Source organism: Lycorma delicatula, chromosome 1 (assembly GCF_047948215.1).
Source record: "Lycorma delicatula isolate Av1 chromosome 1, ASM4794821v1, whole genome shotgun sequence".
Classification (NCBI taxonomy): Eukaryota; Metazoa; Arthropoda; class Insecta; order Hemiptera; family Fulgoridae; genus Lycorma; species Lycorma delicatula.
The window spans coordinates 205,297,502-205,323,000 of NC_134455.1; the positions used below are offsets into that span (position 1 = coordinate 205,297,502).

General features: G+C 29.0%; 1 protein-coding gene across 3 annotated transcripts in view; it reads right to left on the minus strand.

Annotated features, from left to right (window-relative positions):
• The window catches only part of unc-13, a 915,368-nt gene that overhangs the window by 109,116 nt on the left and 780,753 nt on the right, over nt 1–25,499 (minus strand). For all 3 annotated transcript variants that reach the window (XM_075371044.1, XM_075371036.1, XM_075371027.1), the window contains exons 8-11: nt 20,031–20,172; nt 14,938–15,064; nt 8,512–8,631; nt 18–217 (exon numbers count right to left, since the gene is read on the minus strand). In XM_075371044.1, the coding sequence (XP_075227159.1) occupies nt 18–217; nt 8,512–8,631; nt 14,938–15,064; nt 20,031–20,172 (589 nt within the window). The remainder of the gene's footprint in view (nt 1–17; nt 218–8,511; nt 8,632–14,937; nt 15,065–20,030; nt 20,173–25,499) is intronic.

Consider the following 25,499-nt stretch of genomic DNA (forward strand, 5'->3'; position numbering starts at 1 on the left):
ATAGTTGTGATACTCACGTCATAGCTTGATATATTGATTCAATGCCATATCTCATGGCAAATTCATCAACAATTTCTTGGCCAGGTTGATCAAAATAAACTTTCCATGCATCATCTCCTTTTGTTTGGGGTAACTTAACATTCCCTTCATTCTCTTCACATAATGAATGGAATAAGTTCTCATGAAGGCACGTATATTGCACATGATAAGGCGCTACCTAAAACAGTTGAATTTTGTTTTCAGTCAAACCTAATCATAAGAATAAGTACTGGTAATGAAAATAGGTAAATGAAATAAAATAAAACCAGTTACCAATGAAAAGTCTCAAAAGATTTTTCCAAACGGACATTCTTAATATTATTATTATTACTGTTCTCTCAATTATAAATTAATTTCCAACAAAATTATTATCTGTAACTATTCTACTTACACTACACATGCTAAGTTAATATAATTCATTTATCTTGTGTTTTGGAGATTTTATGGCATTTTTTTTTTTTCAATTATTAAGAAGTTAGTTTTTTTTGCCATTTTGGGGACTTACACTTGATTTACAAAATTGATATTTATATATTTTATGCATTTTAATAAATCTTACATTAGGTCATTTGAACCAACTTGATAGCTTACTGTTATTGCATAATGATTATAATAAAATTTTAATTTTGGCTACTATTTTGAGATGAACCCAATGGCCAATCTTGGCTATTCATGTATTTTTGTAATCCTCTTAACGATACTTAATCCAATTTGAAATCAAAATCCTAGATAAAAGTGTTCACACATATCAAAATCTGAAATAAAAAGTGTTCACACATATACACAAAGTTCATTATTCAATTACAAACTGTTTGTTCATTGATGAATAATAAGTAAATAAATATATATAAATTTTGAAGTTATATGGACGAATACATAAATTATTGCATTTCAGTACTGGTCAGCAGAATTTATTATTCGTCCATAATAGCTTCAAAATTTATAGAACATACAATTTTTGACAAATTCAAAATTTACTAATTATAAAAGCAATTTATTTTAATGTAAGTATAGACTTAAATACCTACTGAAGATGTGGGATCCCGTAGAAATCAATTCTTGGAATTAATATGGTAAGTTTATCATATCTATTTATTGTGTTTTGGAGGTTTAAATTTTATTTAATATTAAATTTTATTAACACAGTGGTCAATATGTTAATGAATTATTTGAATTTATTTGTATATATATATTAATAATTCAAATATTATGCCTACTTTCACTTAGTTAATTATTTTATACTAATATTAACAAATATACCAGCTAATAAAGCAATAATAAAATTCACCAAATGAGAGATTATCTTTTGTGCTTAGACATTTGCACCTGGTCACCATTTGAAGAAGATGCCACATTTAAAATTTTTCTGTGTTTACTTGTGTCCATTAGTTATTATTGTTATTACCGCATTAACCTTTTTTATAATATTGGTGTATAAAGTGTGTCTGTAAAGTCATGGTGCTATATTAAATTATTGTGACTTTGAAAGTAAAAATGGTAAAAATGGTAAAAATATGTAAACAAGTGTTGAATTAAAGAGAAACATTTTAAGACTCTACCTTGTAGTCAGTGAAGTTCAATGTGAACCCCAGGAGTTGTCCTGCACTCAACAATGCAATAACCTAATTCCTGCCAAGATCATCTGAAATAACAGTTACTACTACTTCTACGATTCATGCTGAAAATGACAGTTATCATTGATGAGTATGTTGCGTACAATTTGCTGGTAAAATGAAGGTAATAGTGGAACGTCATGGTAAGTTTCATAAAAAAAAAGGGTCCAATTACTTCATCACACCCAAGCAATTACTTCCATGTACAATGCATTCATAAGGATTTTCTATGGTGCAGACACTGATGTTGTGACTTTTAACATGTCCAATACCTTGAAAAGTAGGTTTATTACAAAAACTTTCTGATTAAAATTTTTTTATCATTTTCAATTTTATTGAAAATATCAGAAGAAAATTTATACCTTACATAGTCTGTTATTACATTCATATATCTTATACCATAACTGGATTCTAGTCCCCATAAAACGAAGATACTTTTTCATCTTATGAAAGGTCTTACGCAAGAAAGGCACTAGTTATCTGCTGGTCTCAACAACTAATGGCATTTTGATGTAGAAGGTCTTCATTAGGAAAGGCATAATATTCTCTTAGTAGCAGAATCACAGACTCAAATCTTGCTAACTACAATATGCACTGAATCCTTCTCTGTGAAGTTACTAACTTGGCTTAAGGAGTGGTCATATTGTGTGCAAACCTTCCTTTTGTGAATGTCTTCTATTCAAAATTTCATCAGACCCTACAAATCTTAAAATATTTTATGCTTATCTTATGACTCGGCAATATTATCATTATTTAAAGTCATGACTCCATTTATTTTGGTGGGTATATATATATATTTGAATGAAATGTGATGACAATCTAATTTCTGGAGTGTCTGTGAAATGTCATCTGTATCGTCATTTGGATAGAATCATGTGAGTACTTGATATTAATTTGATACTGCAAAAACAGAAAGATCTATGTGTAAACTTAAGTAACACTGGTCAACAATGATTGTATTACATGATCCATATTTGCTAAAACTTATGTATTTTTGGGTGCTGATTCTGAAAATGAAGTCAGGGTTCCATTGGTTTCAGATTTTTTGTCCTTTCTATTTCATATACAATGCAAGTACAACATATTATTTATTATAGCAGTTAAGTTGCTAAATGAATTATAATTTATTTCAGTTGTTAAATAGCCATGAAAAATAAGTATTATTATTTACACATTAATTGAAATAATTAAAAATGATACAAATATGATCATACCATATTTTTTTTCTAAATTTAATTACATCACCCATTAGTTACACAGTGCAAAGCGTGTATGAATCTTGTTTTTGTGACTCAATGCTGGATGCAATACTGTAAACAATAATTATTATGACGGCTAAAAAATATCTCAACTACATCAGTCAAATGTGAGCTCTTGTGAGTGTAACATTTAGTGGTGTAGCTACTTTTCCTACCAATTTGTGATTTTTTTTCCCTGTAGTTGTGTGTATAAAGTGTTTAGAATTTTGTGTTATGTGTTTGTGAAAGTAATGTAGTGAATTTTCCAATTGCCACACAGTTTTATTAACTGCCCATTCAGGCAGTCTCAGAGGAGAAATATAACTCTCACTAGTAATAAAATCACATGATTATATTTTGGATATATTGTAGGTGATTAAATGACATTTGTAATTCCAATTAATTGTACAATAATAATAAACTATGAGGGATAACAACTAAGACTAGACATAGTGTTAAATATTGTGATATTCCCTCTATTATAAAACCAATGCCTCACAGTCTGCAGTTTCCAATTTCAGAACCACCAAAATCAAGGGAATCATATAAAGAAGAAGCTGTTGATATTGAAGGAGTAATCAGGTGGTGAACAAAGGAGAGACCTAGACTTTTTAAAAAATACAAATACGAACCACTCCTAATAAGTCAGAATTAAGTGATCTCGTTCATGATCTAAATTTATCCAAGAATCAAGCAAAATTCCTGCACCACGACTGAAAGAACGGAATCTTTTACAACACAATATTAAAATAAGTGACACTGCCTGTCATGAAAAGTGACAAGCAGTGAATTTGAACATTTTTTCTACCAGTACAAGTTTACTTGTACTGATATGGCATCTTTGGGATATGTGTGCCATCCTGATGAATGGCGCAAAATCTCCTCAAAATGCAGTTTGAAGGCAGTCCTTCATGTTAGAAATAATATCCCATCAATCTTTTTAACTCATGTAGCTCACATGAAAATAAGAAACCTGCGTTGGCTTTGCCTCAGTATGAGAAACATTTGTGGAGACCTGAAAGTGATGACACTGTTTACAACTTGGGTGTACTAAATTTTATTGCTTCTTGTGTGAATGGGACAGCAGAGATAGGAAGAATCATTATGTTAAAAAAGAGTGGAAAAAAAGATAAATATAACTGCAGGAGAGACGAATTTGATGAACCCAGCACTGGTAAAACTTGAAAAGTTCTCCTTCCATGACTACACATTAAGCTAGGTTTAATGGAACATTTCGTTAAAGCAGTGGTTCATCATGGGACTGAATTTCACTTTCTAAAAAACAAGTTCTCTAATATAGTGATGCTAAGGTAAAGGAAGGTATCTTTGTTGGATCACAGATAACAAACTATTGAATGATATTGAATATGAAGACAGTTTGTATGACTGTGGTTGCTACGTGGAAATCTTTTAAAAAGGTTGTATACAACTTCCATGGAAATCATTAGGCAGATAATTACGAAGTACTTATAACTGAGCTTCTCAAAAACTATAAAGCACTTTGATGTAATTTGTCAATAAAGTTCCACGTAGATTCTTATCTGGGATTTTTCCTACCAATCTTGGAGCTGTAAGTGACGAACATGGAGAACACTTTTATCATGGAAACACACTAACAGGGAAAATGGAACCCAAGAATGCTGACTGACTATTGTTAAAATCTCAAGACTGATGTACCTATAGTAAACTACAGTACCTACAGTAAACCAGAAAATCCAAAAGGAGCAGATGTAAGCATGTAAAGTATTGTTACCCTACTGTCACAATGCTTTTTTCTTACTTAAAAAAAATAGTAATTATAAAAAAAATATCTCTGAGAGAAAGAAACCTCTGATATATTTGAAATAAGCTATTAACATTCTTGTAACCAACAAAAAATAGATCTTCTTACCTAGTGTAATGTCTGATTGAAATATATAGCAGTATTCAAATCAATCTCTTTGAGAGAATTGAAAAAATACTAGAAATGTTGGAGCAGTTAATAGTGGCAAATGGTCTGAAGGATCTGTAAAGGTCAATGAATTTAAGTTATATAAAATTAAAAGGTGAGTCAGAAGATGTGAAAAATGACTCCAGAAGTAAGGGGGTCAAAAACAAAAATGACAGATATAATTGCAAATAGAAAATGAGATTTGATTTATGATAGATTAGTAATGTAGACAAAAAATTTCAAGATTTTGTAAGAGAGAAAAGACTTGGGTTGTGGGCTTAAAGGGAGTTATTCATTACAACAATGTGTTGAGCCTTGGAGCACTCGCTATGAGAGAATTTCTGGCCAAACAATCAAAGACTGCGCCAAGAGAACAATAATCTTTTATTACTGATCCTGTGTAACAGAATAATGGAACTCAAAAAGTATTCCAGAGAAACCGTTTCAGGCCTGTTTTCAAAAATGGGAAAATCAACTAGATCTAGATGATCTAGATGCACAAGAGAAATTACTTCAAAGGTAACAAACAGTAGCTACAAATGTATAATTTCGAATGAATGTTTTTTTACATTTGTATTCTGGGAAGTAAATTATCACACCTTGTATTCTGTTTGTTTATAAATGTTATCCAATATTCTAATTAAATCTGCTTCAATCAGTGTAAGAAAAAAGATCATATAAACATAGCACAAGGATGACAAGATCTCTGTAAATCTGTACGCTTTTTAAATAAAATGAAGGACTTCATATTTTCAAATTTAAAAATGGAATTTAAGAATTGTTTAATTCTTAAGTCATTAATTGCCTAACGACATGGCAGGGTGATTGCCTTTATATGTTAAAAAATTCCTTATTCCCACTCGTGGTAAATTACTCATCAACCAAAAAAAAGAAAAAAAAGTCAAATTCTTTTATTGTATGTAAATCTACGGTTTTTTCTGTTTAGGTAAATTCCTAAACATTTTATTCTGAACAAAAATGAAACCTCATTTGTCTATACGGTTTCACATAACTGATGTATGTTAGAAGTTTTTAAAATAAATGCTTAAATTCCAAAATGGAGATAGATTTCTTCGGCTTGAAAAAATAGTTAATAAGATTTTACTTTTTTTGTTAAAGATTTTTTTTTAATGAATAAGAAAAGAAATGTCAAGTAAATAAATTACTATTTGGGTTCACAATTATTCATAAGTAGAGTTGAAATGAAGGATTTAGTTTACTGATAACAATTTCTGTTATTCCTAGTGATCTCTGAAATTTTTCTTTAGATTTCCCTAGTATGTGCTTACTGAAAAATCCCTTAATTGCTTTGATATTGGGCAATGAATTACAGCTACTGCATGTGAAATCATCTATAGAAATATGAACAAAACTCAATTTTTTACTCTGAACTTAAAGAAATATTTTTATTTCTACCCCGTTCTTTATAAACTAACAATTTGAATTGAAGCAATCCTGCTTTAAATATTTGTTATTACAATGGCTGATATTAAATCACAAGTGCAGTCCTTTGTGGAGGCTTATGTTGAATTTTTATGGGTTGTTTTTGTCATCTTTCTGTGTCCAACTAGAGCAGTGTTTCTCAATCATCGGTCAGCAGGACCAGTGCCAGTCTGCGAGATAATGTTACCGATCCCTGAACAAATTGGCCCACAAAAAAATCAAACTTTAAAAATGAGAAAAGAATGAACATTAAAAAAGTTCATATAATGGTAATATAAAATTTATATATTATAATTATTTAATAATGTTCTGTACATACACATTAGCGAATACTGGTGCATGTTTATTGAATACATTGAATTCTTTGCACAATCGGCAACAATAAACTATCTCGTGATGCATATCAGCGGAAGATATCAAAATAATGCCCTAAAGAGTGCAGCTTTGATGGTACCTTTGTTTTATGACTCAGGTATGCACATGTTCAATTTACTGAGAACACTGCATTTACAGAACATTCTAAACTTTATACCGTGATCTACAAGTATTATAATGAAGTGGTTTACCTTTAATTATTGCAAAAACACAAATCTCTATTCCTCTTAAAATGAGTAAAAAAGACAAGGAATGTTACATAATTTTTTCTGAACTGAAAGTTCTACTCCAGGAAATGGAAATAAAGAAAAACCGAGTGAAACAGAAAATGAATGTTCACCAAACAAGAAAAATAAATCTGCTTTCACAAGGTACTACAATAATAAGTCCTTGAAGTATGGTTTTATATTATGGGTGGATTCTATGGAAGACAATGTACGTCTAATGTGCATAATATGTAAGGAAGTTAAGAATAATGATATAATGAAACCATCCAAAATGTTGTGACATTTAAAATCAAGAAAACCCAGTCTAGAACAGAAACCATTGGAATATTTTGAACAACAAAAAGAAGAATTTTATCTCCAAAAGAAAAAAAATTAAAGAAACTTTTATTCACAATAAAGGTGTTAATTGATGTTTGCAACTAAGTATTTGGACCCTCAGCTGCAGATCAGATCAGACCAATTCCTCTTTCAAATGATGCAATCGGTCATTGAATTGAAACTCTATCTGAAAATATTGAATACCAATTAATAAAAGGTATTAAAGATTCATCAATGTTTGCCATTCAGATCAACGAATCATTGATATTTCTAAAAAAGCTTCCTTGCTCTGCTAAGTACAGTACATTAACTATTCTTCTGAAGAAATTAAGAAGAATTATTATTTTGCAAAGATTTAGATTCTCACACAAGAAGTTCTAAAATTCTTGATTCATTGAATTTGTATATTAATAACCATTCCTTAAACTGAAAAAATTGAATTGGTCTGTGTACTGACGGAGCAGCAAATATGACTGGGAAACATTGTGAAGTAACAGAAAGGATTCAAGAAATTTTCAACTATGAATTTAATTAAATTTTGGATTACAATAAAAAATGAATAGCCAAATTTACATAACAATGCCACGAAAATGATACTTCCCTTTGCAAACACATATTTGTGTGAAGATGGATTCTCAGTTATGACACATATTAAAACCAAAACAAGAAATTGTTTATTAAAAAATTCATCTCTTAATTTACAACCCAGCACTGAAACAATTGTGCAAAATGAACAACAAATTTTTCACTTTTATTATTTACAATTAGTTTGTAATATGATTTGTTTGTAGTTCCTATTTTTAAATAAAACAACATACATTTATTTTTTGTTATTTATTTTCTGATTTCCATTTATATATTGCTTTGTTGTGTATAGATAAAAATGATATTAATTAATATTACGTATATGTAAATTTAATTATTAATAAAACAAAAATATGATTGTAAGCATTTCTTTTTTGCTCATCAAAAAATCTAAGCTGAGGGTCTACCAGTCCCTGTATATTTTTCTATAATTTTACCATATATTGTATATTTTACTATAACCTTTTTTATAAAAAAAGGTTGAGAAACACTGAATTACAGGATGAGCTCAGTTAGCTGGTTAGACTATTTCCCAGAATGGCTAGTCTCTACACAAGACAGGCATTATGGACGTTGTCTTTGGCATTTAAATTATTATGACTTTATTGCATGTACATATACACTTGCTCAAATACCAACAAAGATACATTAAATATGAATTTTTATACTATAAAAATTATTATTTGGTTTTTATGAAGGGTTGTTTTTACTTAAATAAATAATGTAATCTGAAAAGAATTTACCTTTTCTTCTCCCTTGATTTCAACACTGATATGTAGCCGAATTGCTCCAGAGACTGCTGATTTGTCTGTTCGTTTTTCCAGATTATACCATACATCCATCTCACCGGATAGTGTTCGGACCTTTTACATAAATGAAAAAGATGTTACAATTAATGTAACCAATTATATTTTTATTAATAAAGAAAGAACTAAATCTATATCTCTTTGAGTAAAATTTAATAATCAAGAAAAAATTATAAGTATAAGTTGCATAAATTTCTACAACTTCTTGATAAACATCAAAATGCAAAGAAAAATGGCATGCAGAATATTATATTCTGGGTAAAATTATCAGTTTATTGAGACATTGAATTATCCCTGATAGTGTTTTTGGAATGATTAATGAAATTCAAATAAATGTTCTTCAGAAATTAACCTGTAAAATACATAGTTTTTTGACAGATTCTTACAATGCAACTGCAATGTAGTTACAAAAAAAATTCATTGAATGAAAAAATAATTTTCTGTGAGCAGAAAAAAATTTTACTTCATCCAGTTGCTCAGAAAATAATAAATTAATTTAAATGAAATAATAAATCAATTAACAGAAAATAGAAACAATTAATTTTTTATTGTACTTTAATCAATCTATTTCAATGTATGAACGTCAACAGGAGGATTAAAACTGACATCTTAGGTACATACATAACTATTATACTTTTATTAAAGGACAGAATAATATACTCTGAACTTATCTGAGTATGTTACCTACAAGTTAGCCAAAAATTAATGAAATGTAAATAGTGATGTAATAAGTGAACAAAGGCAGTGTGAATTTGGGCACTGAATATAACCTGTGCTTCATCTCTGTTGCCTTCCAAACAGGCAAGGTATGGGTTTCGTTTTATATATGGATAAAATACTCCACACCCACACACACACACACACACACACACACACACACACACACACACACACACACACACACACACACACACACACACACACACACACACACACACACACACACACACACACACACACACACACACACACACACACACACACACACACACACACACACACACACACACACACACACACACACACACACACACACACACACACACACACACACACACACACACACACACACACACACACACACACACACACACACACACACACACACACACACACACACACACACACACAGCGAGAGAGAGATAGAGAGTCTAATTCTGCTCACCAACAGTAACAGTGTAAAATTGAAACAATTGATTAAGTGTCACATATAATATGTTGCTATGATTAAAACTTAAGAGTTATTTGTTTAATTAATTTTCTTAAGTAGAAAATAATGGATATTGATTATCTTATACCCAATTATGCCTACTTTTGAGCAACAAATATTTAACCATTAATATACAACATGCTTATGTGTTATTCTATATCCTTTTGAAATAACTACAACATCAAATGTTTTACATAGGTACAAGTATATGTTGTAATGATTAAATAAGAATATTAAAATTTCATGTCAGATGATCAACTTCATACCTTGATCTGCTGACAGTTATTAAAGAAATTGCAAAGAATAATGAAATTATATGACTATATAACACTATTTAACTGTTGAGTTACATTAATTTCTACTGAGGAAATCATGGAAAGTAATATTAATATATTAGTTTCCCATGAGAAAATGGTAGTACTTTCAAGAATACATTCTATAAATCAAAACGAAGAAAAAATTCACATAAAAAAGTTTTGCTTTCCAGTTATGGCTGCCAAAAAAGTTATCCAAAATTTCAACTACAAGTCTAATTTAATAACACACTGCATTTCATGGATGTCAAGTATGGAACTAATTTTGTGGTTTTAAGGAATAATTCAGTCAACATTGGCCAGTAATGTAATTTTTTTTGCTCTGCAAAAGATAAATTTAGTTAATTTTAAAAGTATGAAGAAAAAACAGTAGGAAAAATAAACATTGCTTATACTTATTGTAGATGTCTTGTAAACTTATAATAACAATAATTCACAATTGGCAATAATTCTGTATAATTTATAATAATTATCTAAATGAAATGAAATAAAATTAAAAAAACCAACTGTTTAACAACTTCATTCATAATATGGTAACCTACTAATTTGTTACAAATTATGAGCTGTGTTATATGATTATTGAAATAAATCAGAAAGCAAGATTACACTTGAAAACCAATTACAAAAATCTTTCTTAAAGTTTAAATTTAAATTCTCATTTTGACTAATAGTTAGTCATCAAAATACACAATAGATCATCAAAATACACAAAAACAAAGTAGTAGACAATATTAATTGATAAACAAATAGTGCTTATGAAACACTATAACTATTATATAATACGCGTATTATAGAATATCATTACTATACTAAGCAAACAAAAAAAATTAATATATCCTTTTGTTATGATCGGCTTATAATAAATCATACAGATCATGTCAGAAATGGGTAGATTGCTACTCTATTTATGGGTAAATGCCCTAGTATTTGCCAGGGTGGATCAAGGGAACCATGGAAAAATTTTGATCAAAGCAGCATCATAAAATACACAATTAATTATAAAATAATATATAGTTCTGACTAATGTTCTTATTAATTATTTAAAACATAAACATATGAAATAACATTAGGAAAAATACTTAAAATACTAAATATAAAAAAATAATTACATAAAACACTTCAGAAGGACTTAATGAAAAATGTAATTAGTATTTGGATACTGTGTGTGCCAAAACTGGACACAATGAGTTTCTCCAGGAACCTGTATGTACAATATTTGGACACATCCTAGAAATGTTTAGAAGTGTTATGATCAATTCTGTTCACACTTCCATGCAATGTAAATGTCTGTTATATATTGGCTAGGTCTAGGGAGAAAAGTCATCTCAGTTTTTGATTATGTTGTTAGCTCTGATAAGTAGACTCCTTGTAAAATGTTCAATGTTTGTGGTTAGCCAGCTGCAGTTTTGTTGGTGTAGTCGCATAAGTAAACAGTTGTTTCTTAAGTAAATATTAAATACTGTTGTGTGAGTTTTTACCTTTATTAATAATTTATTCAAGTTTAAATTGATACTGTAAAATTAAGCAAAGGTTATGTATTGTTAATACTGTTTTAACAGATGCAGATGCTATAGGTGTGATCTTGATTACTGATTAAGTAGTGATGAGAATATTTTTGAAGTTCCTAATTTTGCAGATGGTTCTGGTCCAACTCACAGTAACCAGCTCAGAGCTAGTAGCACTTTTGATAATATTAGGCCTGTGCAAATACAGTTCAGTTCAGTTCAGACTCTTAGGTGAAAATGAGGAATCTGATGATGATTCAGTTGGTAGAGAAGTAGAAATTATGAGATTACATGAGCATAAGTGAGTTGTATGGTGTGTACCAAATGACCACCTAAACAATTTTGTCTTTGACAGATAACCAGGTTACTAATCTTAATTTTATTTCTAAGTATTCTGAAGATATGCCAATTAATTTGTATGAATTATTTCAAAATGATGTTTTACTGAATATGATAGTTGTAGAAACCAATAAATATGCAGTGTATTAGGTACTTTAGAAGGCAATGTTAAAAATAATTCCACATTAACCCAGTGGAAAGTTTTTGACGTACAGGAAATCAAAACATTTCTGGATTTTTGATATGGATAGGTTTGGATAATAAGCCTAAAATAATAAAAATGCTGTTTTATTCTGTATAAAAACAATTTTGTTAATATACATAATGTGTGTAGATGTAAATTTGAAGCTATTCTAAGTATGATCGATTTTCAGATAATGAGTTATGCTTGTTGGAGATAGATTGTATGAAATATCTCCAGTTGTAAAGAAATTGAGTGGATTATTTTATGAAGTATTTACTCCTGGGTAACAGGTTTGAATAGATGAATCTATGGTCCTGTTTTGAGGAAGGATTATGATTAGACAGTACATCAAGACAAAAAGACATAAAAATGGCATAACAATTTTTAAATTATGTACCATTTGTGTGGATATACTAGCCGTTTAAAAATTTACACTGGTAAAGAGTAATATTACAAAATAAACCTGTCACTAAAAATGTTGTCATGACAGTAATTGAGCCTTATTTGAATTCTTGAAGAGAATTAGTAACCAACAATTTCTACATTTCTGTAGAGATTGATCAGACTCTAAATAACCAAAAAACTCATCTAACTGGTACCCTTCGTAGAAATAGGAAACATATTCCAAAATGTTTAGCCAACAGGAAACTCAAAAAAGGAGAGATGGTTATTTTGTAAAATTATATCAAAGTTATCATTAGAAAATAGAAGAATAAACTTGGAAGCATAAACCTTTTTTTAATTACTAAGTCTGTCCAGAAATGGTACCAGCCTGAACAAAACATGAATATATTGTACAAAAAAATTGTCAGTTACAATGAAAGCAAGGCTCTCTCATAGATTTGTTGGACCAGGTGGCTGGATGTTAACATTTCGATACAGTATGAAGTGATACAGGAAGACAGTATCTGATCTGTTCTTAAATACTGCTGTCATTAATGCTCATATATTGTTTCAATTAATAACTGGAATTAAAATTGAAATAACAATATTCTGAGAAACAATTGTCATTGGTTTATGCCCAAATGTAAAAGTTTCTGAGGCAATTAGTAACATCTATGAGTTGTTGGAAGGTACAAAATGAGGTGTAATGTATATGACAACAAAATTACTAAATACTTTGAAAGAAATCATGTGGTCAGAAAGAGTAACAAAAGTACCTATTGCCCTATTGTATATATATATATATATATATATATATGTGTGTGTGTGTGTGTGTGTGTGTGTGTGTGTGTGTGTGTGTGTGTGTGTGTGTGTGTGTGTGTGTGTGTGTGTGTGTGTGTGTGTGTGTGTGTGTGTGCTATAACTTCTTTTCAAATTATTCTGTTACATTGAAAAAGTAAATTATAATAAAAAAAAGTTTTAATATAAAAGTGGTGTTGATTACTTATAAATATATAAGCCCTTGTTATATCAATATGTTTTGACAAATATTGTTAGTTGCCAAATACTGCAGAGGAAAACAATGAACATTATCAGATTTTGGTGAGGAAAGTAATAATAAAAGATATTATGATATTTATTTTTAATAGAGATATTTATATTTATTATTAACTTGCTTCACTGCACCAACCCCTGACAGTGTCCAGATTTGGTATGCACAAGTTCCAGAGATATGAAAATTAAATTTACCCTTCCTCAACCTGTGTTTACCAGAAAATAACACATTAAAAACTTAATTTTTTTTTGGTAAAAATGTGTAAAAAAAGGTTAAGAATTAATTTCATACATTTAAATTTAAAATTTAGAAAACATCAATCCAGGTAGGGGGAAAATCCTTACCAAAGTAGGCCAGTTACCAAAGTATAATTAATGACTGAATTACATAATTTTGAATCAATTTAAATATTAGTAATTATGATTTTTTTAATAAGTTTAAAATTAGCTACAATGGCTTCTTTAATTTTGTTGTTTCATTTGCAAGTAAAGTGTTTTATAAAACATTTATTTGATTTTATTTTCATCAATTTGCCAAAAAATATTTTTCATGATTTTATTATCATGTTTTAAAGTTTATTGCCAATCGAATTAATTACTTATAATAAATTGTATTGCCAATACAATTAATTTACAATAAAATATAATTTTATAAAAGTTATAAATTATAATTTATAATTAATTATTAGACCCAATTACTTGAGGTTTAAATTGAGTTTTATTTGAGACCGAATTATTTAAATTCTTTAATGAGATTACAGCCTCAACTGCTATAGTCATTAGCCCAAATAGAAATTTGTATTGTATGGAAAATGCCATCATAATTGGGATTTGAACCTGGAACACGTCCGGATGAAAAGCTGAAATGCTACCACTTTACCACAGAAATCAGCATTTAAATTCTTCAGGTCAAATTACACAAGACAAAAAATGTACTTAACTAGCATCCATAAGAATGTAGTTTGAATTTTTTATTAATTTTTAGAAATTATGGAAAAAATACTAGAAAATATTTGAGATTATGGTAACCATAAATGCAAAATAAAACATTTTTGAACCTAATTTTATAAAGATTTTCTATATTTTGACCTATAGAATGTATTCCTGAGATACATCTTGTTTACTCATGGAACATTCTATATAGCTACATGACCATTACTGATGTAAGCTATGCCAAGCTTCAAAATACTGTTTTCACTTTTAAAACTATTTTTACAACTTTAAAACTTTTAAAACAGTAAGGGGAACTATTCTATTCTACTATTTAATAATGATAAATGAAATGATCATTTATTAAAATACAAAAAGGTTTCAGGATTAATTATTTTTTTATTTTTTGGAAGCAGTAGTATTATTAATAAAACATATCCTTACCTCAATAATAGTTTGTCCAAGAAAATCATCAGACTCCCTTGTCAATTTCTGTCTTAATTTTGATTTAAGGTCATTATCCTCATCCCATACTCTAACCTTTATTCTATCTGATGAATTATGACATTCACTAGAAAAATATATACACATGTCTCTATTTAATCCTTTATTAAAAAAACAAAATAAAAGTTGATAACAGTAGATCTAGTTTATGGGATTCAGAGAAATGCTGGAAGTCCCATTGATCCACTAATTTTAATTAAACTTAATTAGTAAAACTATATTTAATTTCTCTACCAAAACAAATTACAAACCAACACCACCTCCAATTGTAATACTTGACTTTTCAATGATGTTAATAGTTCCAAATGTTAAATATAGGCTATGTATTATAAACAAAAGTAAAAGAAAGTTCAAATACAATCAGACTGGATCCTCAGCATAATCATTTTAATCATAGGTCAGCACTGATTCCACGTTTATCTTAGCTCATTTTGTATTAAAATAACTCCAGACATATTTAAAAGTCACCTTGTATGTATGCATGTGAAAAGGCCAAACTTACCAGACAACCACTTCAATCCCAAATTAGGTTTTTAGTAAACACCCTGGAAATAACAATCACTGAAAAGGTCTATGAATAGAACTATCAATCCCATACTACACAAGTACAAAAACATACTTTGCAAGTCCCACAGCCTCAGCATAAATTCAATGAGAACCTTGCTAAAATCTATGAAACACCTTGATAAGCAGGGTTCAATATATGGGAATAATAAAAAAGAAATACACTTGAGGGACCATGTAATGAGACAATCGAATCATCCAGTTTTCTGAACGTTTTTCAGGGACTTCAAGATCTTTTTAATAAAGGTATATTTGTCTTCCCATTTCCTCAAGAGTTAGTGCACACACCTAAGAAGAAGTGATGGCATGTCCTTATGGTTCCCTTAAACAGCCACTATATGGATAATAGCACAAGTGTGCCTACATGTAATCCTAAAGAATTCTATTAAACCATATGCCATCTGCTTGGTTTGGCATTCTCTTCTTTGGTGATACCTGCTATTCACCTTCATTGAATTACCATAGTCTGTTTATTACTGAGTATCCATCACTTGCATTCCCTTGATAGTTCAAACTTATTAACACACGGTCAGCTTGGATAGGCCAAATATCCTAAAGTTATCCACATGTCACCATGGTTTAGGATTTAATGCTGTTCAATCACCAGAATTTCCATCTGCCAGTCTCAATGTCCAGCATGCAACTTCCTCAAGCAGGCATTAATTCTTATTATGTGAGTCAAACTTTTCATTTCACGAGGGCTCCATCAAAATGAAAGCAGTGCTTTATTAATCATCAGTTTTGCACAGACTAGCTAGTATTCATGTTTCAACAAAATTGCTTCTCTCCTCAGTGTGGCTGTTAAGATATCTGATTTAAGTTCAGCCAAATCTTCTGGAAGATAAACATTCCTTATTAATTAAGCCACTGTATTACAAATTTACAGATTCTTTAATTTTCCTTTTCTGATCCTAGTTATTTAAATTTTCAGTCATTATATTGAGAAAATTTCCTTATGTTAATGATCATATCCTTCTTACATGAAGAATATATAGAGATCCTTTTAGTTTTAATCCTTGGAAAATTAAAATCTACACAAATAGATTTTATCAAACACATCTTTGAGTATATTATTAGCTTTATCAGAAATACTATTATTACTGACTACATTATTTACTTTATCAAACATTATTTTAAATGCTGGTTTTTAGTTTTAAAAATTCAAAAACCTACCTGAAGATTAAGCAATGAAATGAACCACTCAAGGTACCCTCTGAATGGTTCCAGACTGAATCATAGTTTTCCAAATGTTTCAGTTTGTTCTTAATGTTACAAATTTCCAATATTTCAAGATTATTTACTAAATTTGTAATTTTATGTCCATTTGAAATCAAATGATCTGCCATATTTGAAAACTATTTCTTATTATTCTTAAATGCTCTCAGATGTTCCAAGAATCTTACTTTGAACGATCTATTGGTTTTACCTATATATATGGCATTATAGCCTGTGCATTTAATTTTATATATGCCACTTAAGTTGAATTTGTCAAACATATAGTCTTATAAATTTTTAGAAATTTTATTTACTGGTTTATATGCAATTGTATATTTCTCTTTATTATAAACATTCACTATTCTATATGTGTTTTTGTTTATATAATTGTATAAAATATATTTTTTATCGTAATCTTTAGAATGATTCATTGGAATAAGGGTAGCGTCCCTGTTATTATATTTCTTCTTTAAATATTTCCTGTAAATATTGTCAATAAAAAATTTATTGTGGCCATTTTGTAAAGCTATATTTTTTATATATCCCAGTTCATTATTTAATACCATCCTTTTGTTATGTCCATAAATACAGCCCTATGTATCATACCATAATAAGTGTTCCTCTTATGTGACCATGGGTTATTGAGTTCTTATGAATAGTCATATTATTGCTGACAGGTTTTCTATATACACCTGTTTCAATTTTGTTATTGTTATTAATTTTTATGTTTATATCTAAAAAATGTATGGCCCAGTTATTATCTGCTTCCATAGTAAATCTGAGTTTGCTATCAAATAAATTTAGCCTGACCAATATTAATTGATGTTCCAATGTCTTGTTAGAGTTAAATATTATAAGTATGTCATCTACATATCTCACCCGTAAAAGAACATTATGAGTGTGTAATGTACCATGTAAGTTGATCCTCTCAAAGTTCTGCAGATATATCTCTGACAAAATGGGAGACAGTGCCATACCCATAGGTAAACAATCCTCTTGTGAATAATGTTTATATACTATCTGGATTTGGAGGTAAAATGTAAAATTGGAAGGGGAGGGGTGAAAGACAGGGGGGATGGGATCGATAGAGATCCAAAGGGACTTGGGTAGGAAAGGATAAGGTAAGGTAATATTAATGTTGGAAGATTTCCCCTTATATTCTAGTAAAGAACTTAGAATAATTTACTCACTGAATAACTGAAGAAAATAAACTAAGTCCTTGTTTACTACTTCTGGCAACCTGTTTCAGCAGGCACAACGAGAAAAAACTCCAAACTATGCCTTATTGCCTACGGCAATAAGGTTGAAGTTATAAAACTCGCTATAAAAAAATTGTGTTCCGATAAATCTATAAATATGTAAAACTTGTCTGTAATAATTCCACCAAACTTTTGTTACTATCCAAAAACAAAAAGTACCAAAAAACCCAATCAAAAACTCGAAAAACGTAGAGCAAAAGAAGCGGACATCTGCACAACATGAGTTCATCCACTCAACTGAGCAAGATGATCTACTTAAGTTGGTTTTAATGTCTGACTATTGATTTTAGTCAGTCTTAACTTTGATGATGAAATATCTCAATATTTTGTTAATTATAGTGTTTTAATAACTCATGATGGATCAGAGAGATTCAAAAATGCCTTATTAACTTGAAGAACAAGGAGATCCGACATTTAAGTGAGAAAGAATTTTTAAAGGTTTACTTGAAGGTAAGATCATACTTTGTATGTGTATTTCTGGTGGTTTATAGATTATGAATAATATATATATGCATATATATTATATAAATAAACGTCGTTTATTTAATCGTTTTCAGAATACAGGTAATGTGCATGGATCGTAAGCATACCAGCCATCTGAGTGTTTTAACTGACAGCAGTCTGCAGACGATAAATGAAAAATTTCTTTGTTCTCCAAAAACGTTTCTTTGAAAACTTTCTAACTGGACTGGGCTATCTTATGGAAGTGTTCATAAGACTACTAAAGTTCTACAATTACATCTGTACCAGATTAACATAAGTTATCAGCTCCAAGAGCCAGGTAAGGAGAAATGAATTCAGTATTGTTGGTGATTTAGAAGTTTCATTCATAATGACATATCTGTTCTAAATAAGGTTTTTTCAGCGATGAAGCTTGATTTCATCTTAGCAGATATGTTAACACTCAAAATTACAGAATATGGTCTTCAGAGAACCCAGATATGTTCCATGAACACAAAAAAATAATTTGCAAAAAATTGGGGTGAGGTGTGGTGTATCTTGTTGGAGAATTGTCAGGCCTATCTTTTTTTCGGAGATCATCACAGCTGAGCAGTATCAAGAAATAATCATGCAGTTTATAGCTCTGCTACAAGCTGATGAATGTGATTACAGGCTCAACAAGACAGAGCAAATGCACACACAGTGAACATCAGTATGAAATTACTTTGCGATTTCTTTGGTGACCGAATAATTTCTTAGTCTATGGCCTCCTCGCTCACCAGACCTGAGCTCTGCTGATTTTTATTTGTTGGGCTTTTTGACAAAGCTAAAATGTACTCCCACAACCTGCATAAACTTGATGAACTTAAACAAAATATTGAGAGCTGTGTATCAAATATCACTGCTGCTACACTGAAAAAGGTCACATACAATATAAGAAAATGAGTTGATGCATGCACTGAAAATCAAGGAGGACATTTCCAGCACTTATTATAAACTTGTAAGTAATACTTTTGTAAATGTTAATATTATTTTGTAAATTAATAAAAAGGCTTTCTAAAAAACAATTTGTTGTCATTTGGGTTGTGCAACGTTATGATCACCAGATACTTGAGTAACCAAGAACCTTATATATAGTAACTCATAATCTTCAACTGACAACACAAAATGCAACTATGTTTATATGATATGAAAAACTTGTGAGAATAAATTTTTCTCCGCATATTATACACATCATCAGTCTATAAAAATACATATCAGTGGTATAAAAATAATTATAAAAATTTATCTTTATAAATTTCCACCTATATTTTTGTTGTTTTTTTTTTATATACAACTAGCACAAATTGCAATCTGCTGTTTGTTATTTTGATTTATTATACTATTAATAAAAATTGTAGGCTGAAGAATACAGGTAGGTTTATTGTCCAGTATTGTTGTTTAGTTTTTTAAGCAATGTTTATATTAACATAAATGCACATACATATAATATACATTATTATATTTAATATACATATAAATTTACAAGATTGATGGATATCATAATAAACTTACAAATAGAATTTTTCCTGCCAAACAGGATTCAGTTCTTGTGGCATTGTTCGTGTTCTTTTTTTAACTTTACCAACTTGCACTGTTACATAAGGATCAGAAGTACCACTTTTATCTTTTGCAATAAGTCCCTGAGCACATATCACTGTAAATAATAAAATAATTATATTAATTCATACCACCTTACTTAAACATTAAAAGAAAGTTCATACTTTATGTTAAAAGAAACTGAAGTTAAAAAATTCATAATTCTTGAGATGCAAACATTATGTACTATATTAAGAAATCTTTTCATACAGACATTTTAACTTAAGTTCTCAGTAGCATCTAGTAAAGAGTAATTGATCAAGCCTTTCTTATTTTAGGCTGGGACTCATTTTTTACAATGACTTTGAGACATTGCTTTGGATATTCTAGCCAAGATATGACCCTGCTAACTGAGTTAGGATTGAATTAAATATAATAATAATTATATTTTGTGATGTCAGTGCTATACACAATATTTATAAGTTAAAAGATGGATAGTTAAATCCGGCGACACTTTCTTTTTTATATATTTACTGAAGTGTTCTTTTAATTAAAGAACTAATTAACATGTATTTGATTTTAGAAGTGTTCATGTTTTAATTAAACACTTCAATTTAAAAATTTCTTGTTTCATTTATTTCTTTTAATGATATACTGTCGTATTCATTAAATCCACAAATCTCTGTTCCAGTAATCTCAAAGCCATTGTTCAAAACCTACTTTTATCAAAGATGACACCATCCATAACAACCATTCAATTAATAAAATGAAAAAAAATAAAAATAAACCTAACATTCTTACCAACATATGAATGTATATAGAATATGGTCTGTATATATATATATATATATATATATATATATATATATATATATCCGATCTATTATGCCGATCATAAATAATTAATATCAATATTATTAATAAATGGATTACCTAATTAATTATAAACCCTAAAAAATGTAAATTAAAACATGCACTGGATGGGCTTTTTACCTTAGATCATCTTTGGTCTTGATTTAAATGTTACATAAAAAAAATAAAATAATTTAATGCTATTATTATTAATGCTGAAATAATAATATTTAACATATAAGATAGATAAATGAAAAAAAATTTCTACACCACATTTGTGGGTGGACTGAATATGTGAAATTTGTGTCTCAGAGATTAGCTTGAAAATGTATGATAAGTATGGCCAATACAACAGCATGAAATTTCTCTTAATATTGTATCAACTTAAATGAATTGTCCTATTCATAAACCATTTCAAGATTTGTAATTTTGTATTAGTATTTAAATTTATAAACGTATTTTCTAGTTTTTCTAATCTATATTAATTTTATTATCATTACTATTAACAATCTCATGTATTTTTTAATTATTTTAATATTTGATATTTTCTATTTTGTGTTTGTTAAAAATTAGTATGTTTTAAGAAAATAATTTAGCAACACTTGATCACAACATTCATGACAATAAAAATAATATTCATGATAATAAAAATAATAGTATAATAGAATAATGTGAAAAAGATTTTATTTACAAATTTAAATTCAAATATAAAATAATGAATAAAATACTTGTTTATGAATAGAACAATTTGTTGAAGTTGATATAATATTAGGAGAATTTTCAAATTGTTTTATTGGTTCTAATTAATGCACAAAAAATTTGACTTACTGTGAAGCTGTGCAAATTCTTTTTGTTTTATTTATTTACTCTTCACATTAAATACTATTAAATTAATTGTAATAATATATTTAAAATAAAACTATATTTTCATGTTGTAATGTCAGATATTACAAAATCAAATTTGAGGTGATCTATGGACTGAAAAATGGTTCTATGAAGACAGCTTTATGAACTCAGTGGTAATTATAGTTTTATTAATCTATTTATGTCAATCATTATATATATAATTAAATAAATTTAAAATAATTATATCATACAATAATTATACATCTAATCCAGAAACATTTCATTTCTTCCATCACCAATTGACCATTTACTAGATATTAAAGATGCACTTGTTAAAATACCACTGAAAATTAAGAAAGGTAGTAAATAATTTTGTTAAGCTTGGCTCGTTGGTGTAAGTGTAACAACAGTTGAGCCCACCACATTAACAGGACATTTAAGTTGACATAATTTAAAAATAAACAACGTCTAACTGTTATAATTATGCAACTATCACATCTTTCATACAATTAACATGTGAAGTTTTAATTATTGTTACAAATATGATGAATAATGTAAGTCCGTAAGAATGGAAATTAATTCCAAAAGCATTTGAATGCGTCAAATTCAATTGCTGGTAAGCGGTTTTTTATATGTTAACTATAAAGGTAGTAAACATTGTATGATTAAATAATATTACAAATCTTTACTGACTGCTAATTGAATCTTAGGAACGGTAACTTTTGCATAGTCCTTACAATGCAGTAGGCCAAAATTTCATGTTTTAATATATGTTGGTAAGGTTTCAAAAGAATTTATAACTAAAGAATTACCTATAGTATGGGTATCATTCATAATATTCTTATTTATTACTTACTTCTGTAATTTCAATAGTCTGGTGTAATTATGTGTAAATATATATATTCTTTTTTTATATTATGTTGTAACAAATTTTTTCTGTGTACATTTATAAATTGATTATGTAATCAAACCAAAAAATTAGTTTTGACTTCACATGTAAAGCATTAGAGAAAGGATTATTATTTTTCAGATGTACAGAATAAAATTTTAATTCCATTAAATGTAATGAAGAATTTTACTACTGTTAAAATATCTCTGGTTTCATACTAATAGCTTTCATTGGCTAGCACTGTTGTTAAATTGTGATTCCAATCAAAATATTACTGGTCATATTTTGAAATTTGGTGAATATTATTTTAACTGTGATTAAAAACTACATTTGAGCTGAAGGCTGGTTGTTCCATTCTGTGTGCTAGTGTTATATGTTTTTATGTGAGATGAATGAATTTCATGTCAATTAGTTTCCATGTAGTGTCTATGAATTTCACAGTATTTGAATGTCTGTTTTTATATATAGTGTTTTTAATTTCTACTTTTTTGTTAATGTTGCTGTATTATTGTGATTTGGTTATTTGGGATGATGTCCCAGTGCCAATATCTGAAAATTTATTTTTGTTTTAATACCTGGATATTTTTATGATGATGATGATATCAACAATATTGATGTTATTGTTCATATCAGCTATGAAATTAGTGTGTGGTGTGATTTATTTCATTGTGGGAAGAACAGTTTACATTATTTAAGTTGTATGATAACATTTAGTAATTGTGTGTTATACAGAATGCAGCATTTACATTACCATTATAATTTTGCAACTATACTTGTGTGGGTTGTGGAAAGGGGGTGCTGATAGCAATGACTGGGTTCTATGCAGCCTTGGATCCAGTGAATAATGTAATGTTGTTCCATGCACCAATGCATATTTGGTTTTGAACAATTCTCATTAAGCCTACCGATTATATCCGTGAAATGAGAGTTTAATCAGACATTTAGTAATGGTCAATAATGAGGGGCTGCACCTTAAAGGAAAAAACTGGTCAATGGTTGTATCAGTTATGGGAGTCCGAATTCATACAGAATAAAGCTCGTAATTGTCTTAAGAGCATCTGGTGTCACCTGAAAATATCAATATGTTAGAACAACCATGCACAGGAATCCACATCGATCAGGGCAGTGGTATTCCCAAAACTTAAATTTATCAGACAGAAGTGTGTTAAGAATTTAACACCAGCATTTTCACTCTTTTAATCTGCAAATAGGCCAGAATTAACTGCTAAACAAACAGAATTGTGTAAACATTGCTGCCAACAGATGGTGTAGATTTAATTATATGCACAATTACCTTGGATTTGTCACTCATGATAAGAGGTGCATCATGAGTGATGAAGTAATATTCTTTCTCAAAGACCCTATAAACAAACAAAACTGCTGATATTGACATGGATTTGTGTATGCTACAAATCCATGCAAACTCCTTGGTTGGCATGGCCATTAGGCATGACTCTCAATGAACATCATAAGTGCTGCATTCCCCACAAAATTTCTCTCTTAGTTTGGAAATGTTCAGTGACCCTCCCATTCACTGCACCTTACGGCAGACTTTCTTTTATTGAGGGTATTTGAGATCACAAATTTTTGCTTACACCCTCCCTGAAATTAAAAACCTTAAAAATACAATTCATCAGGTGATTGTGAATGTTACACACAACATTCTATGTTGTGTCATTGGAAATGTATCTGGAAGATATCAGTAAGAACTTGAGCCTTGATTGTCATGGAGGATATATCCAAGCCATTGTATTCAAACTGAGAAGCCTATTTTTTGAATCCACAACACTGACTTACTTAACCATGTTCAACTGTATTTATTGCTTAGTACAAAAAGCGTGTTATTCTCTTTTGAAAATGAGTACCGGTAACATTAAATATATTCCCTTAGTGTAATTTGTCTATTGGTGAAATTATGTTTTCTTTGGTAGAATATGATGGTATCTTCTAGATATCTAAAACAATATCTTTCTTTTTAGTTTAGATGAGTAAATGAACCTATTTAGTAAGTTGGAGAAATATTTATATTTATTTTTGTTTATGTTGGAAGCAGGTGAACTAATAAAGGCCTCAATAAAATTAGTTATGCAATGTTTGTTTTAAATTTATAAATTTAAAGTAATTTCCTTATGCAAGTTTGTTTTTAAGAATCCTAAGTGTTATATTTACTGCAGTGTTTTGCAAGTAAGTTTATTATGTTCTTTTAGTGTGTAACATTTAATGAAAAGTTAAATTATGTTTGTATGGCAAATTGTTAATTGTAAGAATGTTATTGTTAGTTATGGCATGATGTCTTTTATTTTGAATTTATGACTATTGCACTATTTTTCAGCTTGGATAGAAGGGATTTTGGGTGGATTAGTTCAAGGAAACCTTTAAAAATATCTACCATAATATATTTGTGTTTTTAAAGAGACCAAGTGAGATGTAAAATATTTGTTTTTAAGGTATCATATTTTTCAAATTAAAGCCAAAGATAGAGGCTAAACAATTATTTTCACTTCATAGAACATGTTAACAAGCATTAGCAAAATTATCTAAAAAAAAAATTGGTATAATGAAAGATAATTAAGATACACATGATTTAAGGTATCATTAAAAAAACAACACACACACATAAAGATGACCTTAAAATGAAATTGTATCACTACAAAATGAAGAAAAATAACATAGATAATCAATACGTTAGTTAAATTACATTATTATATACTAACAAAGATTTTGAAAAAGTAATTATTAAATTAAAAAAGAAGTAAGAAAGTAGCTGGTGAAACATGAAAAAACAAATCATCTCTTAAAAAATACACTCACTAATAAATGCTTCAGGAATATACAAAATTAGTGTTGTCACATTGATA